We start from the raw sequence: 13,993 nt of genomic DNA on the forward strand, positions 1-13,993 counted from the left end.
ATGCCAAGCCACAGTGGAAAGACAGTAGTAAACTTTAGGTGAGACTGTGAGGACGAAGGGTATACAGCGGTTTACTAACGCAAAGTAAGTTTCTGAATATATGATAGTGAACTGTCTTAAATATTCATGCTAAATATTATTTACCGTTTCAATAATAAAACGAACGTGTATAATACTATAAATTTACTAATGCTCATTTCGAAGACTAGGAATTTACGGAGGAAGTATGATTGCAACAAGCATCAATAATGGTTTCTTCCATGAGTAACGTTCTTGCAACAGAAATTTAAGTTTCATATTGGAAGACGTAGGCTAGTTTTCGAATATAGAATTAAAAGGCAAACAGTTAATTTTTATCTATAACTAAATTGTTAAAAACATTGTTAAAATGAATGCGGGATGCAAATTGTTTTGATGTTGTGGTATCTCGCTGACGACCAACAAGCAGAGAAGTTAGGCCTACTAACACCTAAAGATTCTTGGAATTAGATTTATGTTTCTCAAAAAGTTATGACAGTTGAATCACGAAGAAAACTACAAACTGACTTAAAGAGTATTATAAGAACAAATGGCTTATGTATATAGTGTTCCAATCACTGTTGTTTTATTCCATTCAGCATGGAAAACTGGATAGAGCAAAAAATAGTTGTTGTCAATGACAGATATATATAGTGGAGTTTAACTGTTATTATTTTACGATATTTAACTATTGAAAATCTCTATGAGAATAGGTAAATAATGTAGTGTTTAAAATATGATAGGACTAAGTCTTATGACAAATAAAATTTTGATCGTGCTTTACCAGGGTGTACAACACCTTAGCAATTGTTGTTATTGCATTTTGATAGTTATAGTTCATAAATAATATTTTGCATTTCATAGATATTAATTTGCTTTTCATAACTTGAAAATTCCATTCGTTAAGAATTTTATATAAGCAAAAGCATGGCGGAGAATGAGTATTGTAATCATAATAGGAGTGTTACCTGTGTTGCTTCAGAAAATATTTCAAAATTAATAGCATCCGGTGGTGAAGATGGGCAGGTTAAATTGTGGGTTTTTGATGGTAAACTTAAAAGTTTGGCGTCGTGTGTGCGACCTGCGGCACATATTACTGAAAAAAGAAAACCATCCGAGTCTGAGGCTGAAGATATTGCTTCGCTTTGTTTTGGAAAAAGTGACTTTCGACATATTTTTGTTGCAGTTGGAAGTTGCATTTTCTGCTATGATATTCGACGTTTTCAGAAACCAACTGAAAAGTTTACATTTAACGAGGAAGAAATCAATCACATAAGTTTAGATGATAGTGGTGAGTTTCTGGCAACTGCTGACGATTCAGGAACTGTTACAGTAATTTCTCTTAGTGATAAACGTGTGTACAGATTACTGAAAAGTCATAAGAATGTTGTTTACACCGTCCAGTATCGTCCAAAACGACGATGGGAAGTTATAAGTGGTGGATTTGATTGTCACCTATTTCATTGGAATGCATTAAAAGGAAAACCATTTTGTGCATGGGATTTAAACTGTGAAGTTTATAAAACTGGTATATCTTTAGCTTCTAATATTAATCCACCATATGTGTTAAATGTACATTTTTCTTCTGATGGAAATTTTCTTGCCAGTGGCCAAGCTGATGGCTCTGTAAAGATTTTCAGTTGCCATGGAAAACATATTAAACATATTGAATCTATTCAAGCACATGCAGCTGGAGTTTCTCAAGTACACTTTCCTTTATTGACCACAGACAGCAGATGCACTCTGTTATATTCATCAGGAAATGATGGAAAACTAATTGCTTGGAAGTTGATGTCACAAGAAAAAGACAAATTTAAGAGAGCAGACGTACGTGCTGTTTGGACATCTAGCAGTAGTGAGAAAATAAACTGTATCACTTCTTTGTCAGAGCATCTTATTGTTGCGGATACAAGCTCACAACTAAAGGTATTCACACTGCCTTCCTGATGTAATAACAGCCTGTTATCTTTATATTTAGAAATATGAAAAAATATAGTTGTGAATATGAGTAATGGAGAACCTGCTCTAAATCTTATTGTAACATACTTTTCTTTAATAAAGAAAATGCAAATTACTATTTAAGTGTATGCTTTTTAATTTAAAAACGTGGGTAACTGCCAGTATATAATGTTTAGAAAGATAAACATTTTATATGAATCTGCCAAGTGTAGTTATTCTTCACAATTAGTATGGAGGTGTAATTGCTGTCATATATTTGTCAAGTGAAATACTATAAGAATAAGAAGTTACAGAACTTGGAAATTTCACAGCTTATGAAGTATACTTTAAAGTGTATGTTTTTTGTATTAAATTTTACATAATTTAAAAATACATGAGGATTATATGAGATATTCTGAATGAGTGTGTTTATTCATTCAAGTTAACTGTTCTATTCCTTGAGATAAAAGCTAGTAGCAAGCAGTTATGTAACAAATTTTCCTCCTGAAGAATAAAATAATTAAATTTTGAATTCTGTTTTAGGGTTCACCTTCTCTTTATAGTATCAATTTATTTATCAAGTATAAATAATCTCAAGCAAGAACTTCACAAAGACCTTTAGCTCATGTTGCTTTAATGTATTTAAAGGTTTTATTCTTGTGCATTAATTGCTCATTTGGTACTTGTAGAGAGAGTATACAGTATGTGTACTTACCACAGATATTCAAAACAAAGAACTCCTTTACAAAAATGTCTTCAGAATTCCTCCTCTCTAACATCTAACAAGGTAAAAAATGCATATGTTATTTATTAGCAAAATAATACTGACAAAAAAGGCCCATTTGGTTTTCCAAAACTGCTTCTGTACTCCCATTTGTGAGAAAAAGTAAAAATTTAAATCCACTCTTTATTTTTCAATAAATTATTTGTTACCATTCTGAATATTTTCAATGCTGGCTTTCACTATTGTTCTACATTAGTTTTCTCCATAAGGTAATCACCCTTTTATCAACTGAAGGCTAGCCTGTATTTTCTTGGGTTTAAATGTTTTTTCTTATTTTGAAGTGAAGCACAGAAATTAAATGTTTTTGGTCTGTTGTTTCACCAGAAATTCTTGCAAATTTGAGACAAGTTCCTATCTTCCTTTTCTTTTTTCAATATAAAATAAGATTTGAATCTATCTACTTAAGACAACCATTGCATCGTGGAAATTATCTGGTAACTCTTTGAACCTCATCCTGGCATGGCAAAGTGGTTAGGGTAGTTTACTTGCATGATTGCAGGTTCAAATTCTTGTCCCACCTAACATGCTTGCCCTTTCAATCATGGGTATGTTATAATGTGACAGTCAATCACACTATTCATTGGTAAAAGAGTTGACAGCAGGTGGTGATGACTAGCTGCCTTCCATCTAGTCTCTCACTGCTAAATTAGGGATGGCTAGTGCAGATAGGTACTGTGTAGCTTTGCACAAAATTAGAAGAAAACTCTTTGAACCCTTTTCAATAATACAATATCCTTTCTTAGATAAGGAAACTAAAACTTTACCCATTACACAATGCACCAAGTGAGGTCTAAGTGGTAATTTGTATAAAGAGATAATTATTTTTCTTGTCTTGTATTTAGTATGTTTCTCAATACATTCTAATTTTCTTTCAACTGTACTGCTTTCAGTATGGCACTTTATGGTTTTGAGAACTTACCTGTTACTAAGCCACAATCACTTTCTTCAGTCATACTGTTAAGAGGGTTTCCATCTGTACTAAATGTTTGACCTAAATTATGTGAACCAAAATGCTTATTTTGTACTTATTGTCATTAAATGCAATTTTTAAAATATTTGTCAATATGCCAATTGGTCCAAGTCATTTTGTAATATTTTAAAATACTCAACACAATTAGAAAAAACCCAATTTAATAATTTATTAGTTATATCAATAGTACTGTCAGCCTTTAAAATCATTATGTTATTGAAGGTATGTCTTCAAGGATGCAGATAATGTTTATTAAATTTGGAATGTTTCATAAAAACACAACACAATAGCATTAAAGTTATTGGTGAACAATAGCAAGATCATAAACTTGTATCTCTAGTTACATTAATTAACAATTGTGATGGTACTATGACTGAAATAAAAGTTCAGAAGAGGGATTCTACATAGAGTTTGGTTACTGAGGCAGACAGTTGTGCTATTTGGAAAGTAAAGCTTACCCTGCAGTTGTTTTGGCAGATTGTGAAGGCTATCCTTATTGATAAGTTTGAAGAATGGCTACCCAGAAAAATTATGAAGCACTATTTGGTTGTGCAAGTTCTCAGAGGAGTAGCTAGGGTTTTCAGCACCCGGGAACAAAGTCAGTTTTTGCGCCACCTTGTGACAAAATGTAAGCCATAATTCCTAATTATGTAACATCCCCACCCACGATGCTGCATCCGGGGACAGGTGTACCCCCTTGCCCCCCCTAGCTATGCCAATGTAAGATCTTTTCATCTTTACCAAGGGAGTGTCTGTTACAGATAGGTACAAAATGATAACTTTGAACCATTCACAAAAAAAGAAGCCAGAAGTGTACTTTAGATAGACCAATCCTACTCAGCTTCCTACAATGTGCTAAGCACAAGCTCATAGAGGGTTCAATAATAATTCAAATATCTTAGCGCTTCAACCACAACTAGTACCACATGAATGGTCATTGCTATCCTGATACTCCCATAGTTTCATTCTGCATCTTATACTGATGTTGTCTTAGAAGAGAATAGAGAAGCATTTGTTTTGCTTGTGGAGAACTGAGTCATTTTTAAATGAATTTTTCATACTTTGTTGGTCAGAAAAGTAGACATGGTAATTATTTTTTACTAATGGCTCAGTAAGTGCAAAAGTGGTAAAAATACTGCGACAACTCCATGACACCCATTTAGGAGATTCAATTAACATCTTGTTCCAAAAGGTTTAGTGGTTAATCCAGGTCTCTCAGGACAGGATAGATCTTGGTATGTGCCTGTTGTAGTTCAAGATAAAAGACAGGTTCTGGTTAACATAGAATGATGATAACATTGCAATAACTCACAGTATATCAAGCACTCTGAGTGAAACCTCCACTTTTCCTGGCCAAAATGGACTTCATTCTGAGAAATAGAAATCACTAGATATGAATATAGAGAAATCTTTCCAACTATGTCTTGGAGCTGTCATTCTTAGAACAAAGGTAATTGTTACCAGCCCTGGCTCTAATATTGGCATCCTTGGTTAGATGAACTGGGAAGTTTATTATTCAGGGTTTTCTTATGCAACCAATGTAATGATGTTTCATAGGAAATTTATCTGATGTCAGCCAGTTTGGGCCCAGGAGCAGTTGACTGTACTATTGTATGTTGGAGAGAAAGTAACAGAACCTCCATATACACAAATCGTGTTTTGTGGTTTACTGCTGAAGAACTTTTTATGTTTGAGAGTCGTATTTAGTGGTTATAGAGCCTATATATAAAATGAGCTATTTTCTGCCCAAAAAACAAGCAACATTAACTTTGGTAATTATCTGTATGAACAGGAATGAAGTTCCTGTGTTGTTTTGTAATCACAGGCAATCAGCTATCCAGCATTTTATTAGAATGGTCATCAGCATAGTTAGCAAAGTGGAAATAACTGAAGATAGTAGTAATACAAGTATTGCAACCTCTGAAAATATTTACATGGTTACCAAAATATACAAGGCTGCTAGTTGGGGATTATGCAAATAATATAGACTCAGAGCAGAGGCAGCAACTCAGTGACTTGTTGGGTTGAAATGCCCACGTACATGTGGGACCAAGTGATTGATTATATCAGATAAGAGTAAAACACATATATTGGTGATTCATGTCCAATCAAACAATCTCTATACTGACTTCCCTAGAGCACTAGGGAGTCTGCCACTACTGAAATACAGTAAAGAATGGAATTATACAGCCCTCAGAGAGTGTTTGATCATCTGCAGTACATTCTAAAAAAGAAGGAATTTATTACTTTTAGAAAGGGTAAGTGTGACAATTTGCAATGATGCATTTCCCTTATAACAGAAATGTTTAGATGTGTTGGAAGGTTGCTATTCAGATACCAAAAAGTAAATATGAGTAATGAGAGTAGACCTAGGATTTCATTTAGCTTGAAAGATAACTTGTATGAGTTGTGCATCATGCCATTCAAGCTTGCATAACATCAACCACTTCTGAGAGACTATTGAAGGGGCTCCAATGGGAGAAACACCTGATCTATGTTGATAATATCGTGGTGTTTTGTCACACATTTCAATTTGTAGTTGATAAGGTGAAAATGGTATTCAAATGATAAAAAATGGTAGGTTTGAAATTGAAACTATAAAACAGTGTTCAAATGTATGGAAAAGGAATTTCTTGATCATATTATTGGTAGATATAGAATATCCTTGGATCTTGCTAAAATAGTAGAGATGCAAGATTGGCATCAATTTGTGATCAGATGAGGTTGTAGTTTCTTTAGTTCTGTGTTGTTATACCAACTTCTCTAAGATAGCTACACCATTGTTTATAGTCATTAAATTAAAGTGTACTCAATGAGAAATTTGAGTCTGATGTCTACTTTGGTAGACAAAACCTTGAGTTTCTTTTTTAAGTACAGAATTGTGGGATTGAAACAGTTTATCATAATTGCAGGATGAAGTAAAACATACCATTGCACATTTTGGTTGCACATTGGAGGAACCAGAATTCAGAAGCTATATCACAAAGAAAAAATATTTTGCAGTTGCATTCTTCATTAAAAAACTATCAACTCTATGTCTGTTGTAAATTTTTCACTATTTGATTGGACCATCTATTTCTGAAGTTATTGATGAACTTTAAAATCTTGAAAGAATAATTGAATACTAAATAACAACATTGTAGGATTATGATCTAGCCATACAGCACTGATGGTCTTGCCATACAGGGAGAAATGTTCTGCCCTGAATACCTCATGGAAGTTCAAACCATTTCTGCAATAGTTATCACAAAATATACATTAGAAGATTCAGTTAATAGATGAATGCCATGACTTTCATTTTGGGAGTCCCAGGAAAAGCAACTGAAGGAACTATATCTACTGTGAACATTTCTTGCTGTGAAACTCAGTTGTCTCGGAGTTAATACAGATGCATTTAAGCAGAATGCAAAGATTGTCACCCACTCTTGTGCTAAAGTTAGACAGCATTTTCACTGACTTAATTCGTGTTGAGACATTTAGTTTGAATAACTAAACAGTATGAGTCATCCAGTGAAAATGTTGGCCTAAACAAGATAAATTCAAACAGTTAATTGTTGGTTCTGCCTACAAAGAATAGTTCTGGATATTTGTAGCCTACTCTTAGAAATGAGACAAGGCTACCTGTATATACTTTTAATTCCAACAAAAATGACTGGGAGAAATGTTTATCATACTTCATGATGATGAAACATTGTCCAACTGAGCAGAAATAAGCAGGTTAGTTGCATAATATGTTCATATTTAGGCAGAGAAACTCTTACTACCTCTAGAAGTGATGTATGATCTTCTGACTAGAGTAAATTCCAAACAATGTCCTCAAACATATTTAGAATGGCTAAGGTCTGTGTGTTTGCACATCAAAAGATGGTTTCCTTGCTTGCTTGTTTAGAATTAAACACAAAGCTACACAATGGGCTATCTGTGCTCTGTCCACCACAGGTATCAAAACCTTATTTTTAATGCTGTGAGTCTGCAGACATACTGCTGTGACACTGGATGGCTCAAAAGATGGAAAGACCATCATATGATAGAAGAAATGATATGATAAGATAGTTAAGGAACAAATATACAAATTTTGGAGAGTGGATGTGGTATTGTGATGTGTCTAGTTGGATAGGACATTCTTTTGAGTTCCAACAAGTTAGTATCTTAATGCACAACTTAATTTGTTAAAAGGATGAGTGTTTAAAACATGGCTTGGCCAAGAATTAGAAGAGGGGGACTAGTGAGTGGGAAGAAAACAAAAGCACTATTGTATTCCATCCTGACCCAGATTATGAGGAGGAAAGCACTGGGAGTAATTATCTGCCTATTCATGACAAGCCAGATGACAAAATGGCAGAGCTAGGGACAGATAAATTGTCATGAGTAGCTTTTGGTTGGAACCAGTTAACAATGTTTTAATGAATACTGAGTACTGAGTGTGCAAGAATAATGTTTATCATATTATTAATTCATATATTGATAAGATGAAAATGAAGAGAAAAGCTGAGGTGGGATTCCATTTTCGATTATCTCACAATAAATTTCAAGTTGGTACACAGAACTTGAGCTGCCTTTTAGTTTGTGCATGCATGTTTCACATAAGTAAAATTCATGCATCTCATGTGCATCTGAAATACTCACTGTTATATCCTTTCCCACATTGCTGTAGGAGTAACTTATATGTGTGTTTGTTTTTTGAATTTCATGCACAGCTAAACACGGGCTATCTGCACTAGTTGTCCCTAATTTAATAGTGTAACATTACAGGGAAGGCAGCTTATCATCACCACCCACTGCCAACTCTTGGGCTATTTTACTAATGAATAATGGAATTGACCATTATATTATAACACCCCAAGCCTGAAAGGGCAAGCAAGATTGGTATGACAAGGTTTCTACCTGTGGCCCTCAGGTTATGATCTAGCTGACCACTTGACTGTGCCAAGTTGGATTGTGATCATATGCAGTACTTCAAGTTGCATCTTATTGCCTAGGCAATGTGGTGCCATGTGCAACTTAACACCCCTGCCCTCTTACTTAACTAACTGTGCATTGGAAAAGTAGTTAAATCATGCGATTATAGAATTGAATTGTCTCTGATGGAGCACTTTCTATTAAAGACATTTTGTTATAATTTTACTTGACTTGGCTGCACGCCACACATCACCATCATGCCAAACAAATGAAATTACATTTTACATATGACACAGAACGTTTGAGAAATTACATATATAGCTTATAATGGGGTGTTAGTTCCTCATTTGTTTAAACACTTCCAGGCAAAGTTATTAAGATTAAAAAGAGGGGGAAAACTTATGTGTATATGTACAGAGAGAGATGTTGGTTTCTCATACATTTAAAAACTTGGGAAACAAAAATAAAATTGTCTCGCACTTTGTACTTTAACGATGAAAGAAATATATAACTGAACATAGGTTGGAATAAAGTAAAAAAAAATGTTTGTTTTCTCAATTTATTGTTTTAGCTGTCTGAAACATTAATTATTATATACACCAGTGGTACCAACAAACTCACTTGTTTTATTGAGTTTTTGTAACTCAAAGTATTACTAGAAGCCTAAATGAGTAAGCTTGTTATATGTATTTCCTATTGTATGACAAGTAACTTATCTGTATTTCAAGACGGTTGGTATGGGTATTAAAACTTATTAAATTAAAGTAAAGAACAGCGTTTCAATCTTCTCGGGTCATCTTTAAATTTTATTTCAAGTGGGTTTCTCATCATCATGAAGCAACTTATCCGTTTACTTTTAAAAGAAGGTATTTTATTTGCTGACGAATGTTTGTTCTTTACCAGTTTAACAAATAAACAAGTAATCAAATATACATGCAGTCAAGTAGGGGTTATTTATTTCTGCACGATATATTTACTTATCTTCTTGGGGCCCCGGCATGGCCAAGCGCGTTAAGGCATGCGACTCATAATCTGAGGGTCGCGGGTTCGCATCCCCGTCGCGCCAAACATGCTCGTCCTTTCAGCCGTGGGGGCGTTATAATGATACGATCAATCCCACTATTCGTTGGTAAAAGAGTAGCCCAAGAGTTGGCGGTGGGTAGTGATGACTAGCTGCCTTCCCTCTAGTCTTACACTGCTAAATTAGGGACGGCTAGCACAGATAGCCCTCGAGTAGCTTTGTGCGAAATTCAAAAAACAAACAAACAAACAAACTTATCTTATTCGGTTTGGATTCGAATTCCAGATCTTTCGCACACCAGGAAAGCGCTCTACCAATTAAGTTAAAGAGCTAGTAATTGATGTTAGGTCACTAACTAACAACACAAACAAATATAATATAGCTATATACAAAAAGATGGCTTAATACTAGATGCAAGAATCGAATTCCTACATGTAGATATTGATAAAAATACTTTAATTTTGTTTGTTAGAAAAAGCGATTTATGTATGTTGAATACATGGGCTCTATGATTAAATATTGGAAACAAATTGACACCTGATTTATGTTTGTTATTTTTAATATGTAAAACTATATGAAAACTAACCCACAAGTATATTATTTTCTGCTTTAATTTAAAGTATGTTTCTCGAGTAGAAGCGTAATAAATTTTTATTGTGAGTGTAATGGTAGTTTATATCGAATATAACACGTACTGCTGTCTCATTACGTTATTTTAAATGATTTCATGATAACTGTTGTTCAACCTCCAGTGGTAATTCTTGCAAGATACAAACTTTCCAAAAGCATCGTCACACTATACACAGCCTCAAACAAATATCCAGGCACACCAAAACAAACACTAGGTTTTAAACAGTTGAAGCTCAGATGTTGACGCACGAAATTGAATACAGTATGTTGTATCATGGATGGTATGTATAATCTTTCGTCAAAACAAACACTATTTCTTTAGCACAGTATTTTGTCATTTGTACTGCTACCAAATAAGTGCTTTTTTTTTTTTGCTCATTGTCTGCTCATGTTGGCTTAATGCAAATACACACGATGCTTGCTGGGAAGCCTGTTTTGAGGCTTGTTTTGCGTGTACTTGATAACGTTTTGATACATATTATATACATTGTGATATTTTAAAAGTCCTTGTCTTTCTATTTAATTCCACATAATAGTTTACGCTTTATACGATCGTAATATTATTGCAAATATTAAATCTCCTTTTCGATGGAACGTTTTCTTTATAACATCAGCACACTGTATCCGAACAATGTCAATTATATTATTTGTTTTTAGGCATTAATGAAATTGCACTTCATTCAAAAATAATCTTTGAAATTATGATATATTTATCTTTATTTCTTACCTTAAACAACAAACCTTTTCCAGTTTGATATAGAATAAGACAACTTTTTTTTTTTTACGATAATTTCATTACGTAGTATACAATTTGGTGGTACTTACTTTTGTTTTATGATATTAACTAAGGTAAGAAGTATATAAGCGCTTGCCTATAAGTATTTTTAAATATTAAAAAAAAACAGCCAATTGTTAAAATGTTATACAACTGTTCAAGAAACTGAGGAAAGAACCAAATATTCATTTTTACAGTAGTTAAATTAAGGATATTACAAGAGAACTTTTATTGTTAACATAAAAAATGTTTTCGTGAATTTTATTTTGTACTTCATTGTTTCTACTGTATAGTGTACACCTCAATTATATAAGTGTAAATGTGTGTAAAAGACGCAGTCAGTAGAATTAGAATTGCATTTTGTTTTAGCGCAAAGGTATAAAAAAAGGCTGTCTGCGTTTTGTATACCTCGGGAATTCCAATCCTAGACTTCAATGGTGAGAATGGTAAGACTACGGGACACAAATACAAATTTTGTCAGGATAGGAGTAATCTTCACTTAAGACAGCTTTGTTCTTCTAACAGTATGTTTGGCCTTTGGAATGGGTTGCCTTCAGATGTGATAGACGCAGTTATTTTAAGTGAGTTGGATGGTGCTCTTGAAAATATCTGAATGGTAAAACCTGGCTTTGAGTGTTGTATTTTGAAATTTAATACAGTGGATGTAACGGCCTAGATTGACCAGCAAGTACCTTGTTATCCTTAAGTGATGTGTATATGCGCACGCACACACGCACACATTTATATACATCCATATAATTACCGTTAATATACTTAAATGTTTACAGGTTAAAACTTCACTTTCGAATTAAGTCAGATCTTTCAGTTGTTTTGAGATTTGAACGATGAATTTCAATCTAGTAAACAGGCTTCTCCCTATCAAAATCGCGAAGTGAAACAAGAGCAAGTTTATGGACTTATCATAGTGAAATCCGTTGACAGAGTGCAGACAGCCCATTGTATGTGATTTTTATAGCTACATAGGTATTTTTTTTTGTATTGGCTTAATGAGGTATTGGTTCACATTAGGGTCATTTTGGGCCAATTATGAATGATAAAGTACTAATGAATAATGAATATTATGAATAATAAAGTACTAGAAAAGGAGACAGTAGGTGAAGCGTTAAGTAGTCCTGTTCTCACTCTTCCTCCCAGTCAGTATAAAGATTTATGTGTTTGTCGATGTAGGACGTATTATGGGTATTGTATCGATTTCTACCAAAAATCAATCATCTAGAAAAATGTAGTAGACTTTGGCATCAAGCACATGAACGTAAAAGCATAATATTTGCACAGTACATATTAAATACATATATGAAAACGAACATAATACATACATTTGCTCGTAGCGTAAGGACAATAAATATGACGTCACGAAGGCCAAAAAATTGACTGCTGTGATATATATATATACTGTAACATCATATATGCTCTAAAATTCATAATACAGTGGAGCGCCATTAAGCCGCGGACCAGTAAACCGCGAAATCGCTTAAGCCGTTGTAGCAAGTCTTGTCCCAAAATTTTTGATGTATTAAATCTACTACCTAGCTTTTTAAAGTTTCTCACACCCTCCTTGTCTTTATAACTTCAAGGGGATGTTTAAAAAGGATTTGCTTTAATTTGGGAAATAAATAAATTGTATTACAATAGAAATCGACCGTTAATCTACCTTATCCGCTCTCTATGTCAGCTCTATGGAGGCCGCCATTGTTACCGAATCACACCTCTCCATACATTAAAGTTAATCCGCGGTAAATCCGTGAAAAAGTGATCAAAAATTAAAGTATTATTTTTAATTCGATAATCCGATATTTTTATGGAATTGTATAAATATTGGCCACAAACCCAATAGAAATCACTTCAGTTTCTGAATTAATAGTGAGCATATCATATTGACATGGCGGCCCGCATGTAACACGGGAAGACGAAATTTTACAGGGAAAAGCGAACTATCGCAATGCATTGGTCGTTTGTGTTAAAACGGCACTTGTCAATTGTATCCGAATAGTCTATACATTAATATTATAATGATCACGCAATGGTCCGGATGAGGCTCCTTGGCGAAGCTGTTGGCGACTTCGGCTTTTCAGTCACAAAGGATTAAGCCGCGGACCACTTAAGCCGAGGTTAAGCAGGTTGACCCCCCAAATATCGCGGCTTAACGGCGCTCCACTGTACTATGATATTTAATACTCATACTCTTTGTTGTTGTTTTTTCAAAATTAAACAGCAGACATGCCTTAATATGGAGGATTTGATGTCAGTCTGCCGATGTTTGCAGGATTTCTGGAAACTTCCAAGTTCGCATCAATTACGCGATAGGATGGTTTGTTTGTTTGTTTGTTTCTGGAATTCGTGCAGAGCTACACGAGGGCTATCTGTGCTAGCCGTCCCTAATTTAGCAGTGTAAGACTAGAGGGTAGGCAGCTAGTTGTCACCACTCACCACCAACTCTTGGGCTTCTATTTTACTAAAGAATAGTGGGATTAATCGTCACATTATAATGCTTCCTCGGCTGAAAAGACGAGCATGTTTGGTGCGACGGGTATTCGAACCCACGACCCTCGGATTACGAGTCAAGTGCCTTAACCGCCCGATCCTATAGGACGGAACAGTTGTTCTGATTACATTGACAACTAAGATTCCAGTGACCACATAAATTAATTCGAAGTTTTTGTTTGCAGTTAATCACAAAGCTATACAATGGACTGTCTGTGCCCAGTTTTTGCGTCATGAGTCCGCAGACATACTGTTGAATCACTGTGGAGACACGCACGTGCATTCGTAGCGCCACCTAGTAAGTTAAATAGAAAAAATCAGCAGTTCCAAATTAATACCATGTAGGCTGTTAGAGATTTTAAGTTTTTAGTTCAGTACTAGATATCTCAAGAAACTCTATATTATTGTAGTATTGCATACAGAAAAATTCATGTTCCTAATCCAAAACAGATCTTA

At 34.4% G+C, this 13,993-nt stretch overlaps 2 protein-coding genes across 10 annotated transcripts in view; both read left to right on the forward strand.

Annotated features, from left to right (window-relative positions):
• Positions 1 to 13,993, forward strand: part of LOC143239905 (uncharacterized) — a 73,275-nt gene that overhangs the window by 3,975 nt on the left and 55,307 nt on the right. The gene's annotated exons all lie outside the window — the stretch shown is intronic.
• Positions 922 to 3,803, forward strand: LOC143239907 (WD repeat-containing protein 53-like). The gene has a single exon (XM_076481535.1). The coding sequence runs from the start codon at positions 946 to 948 to the stop codon at positions 1,963 to 1,965; it is 1,020 nt and encodes a 339-aa protein (XP_076337650.1). The 5' UTR covers positions 922 to 945; the 3' UTR covers positions 1,966 to 3,803.

Source organism: Tachypleus tridentatus, chromosome 13, assembly GCF_004210375.1.
Source record: "Tachypleus tridentatus isolate NWPU-2018 chromosome 13, ASM421037v1, whole genome shotgun sequence".
Taxonomy (NCBI): Eukaryota; Metazoa; Arthropoda; class Merostomata; order Xiphosura; family Limulidae; genus Tachypleus; species Tachypleus tridentatus.

What these genes read in the sequence shown, in the direction of transcription:
- LOC143239907 (XM_076481535.1), top strand. Translation starts at nt 946, where the DNA reads ATGGCGGAGAATGAGTATTGTAATCATAATAGGAGTGTTACCTGTGTT.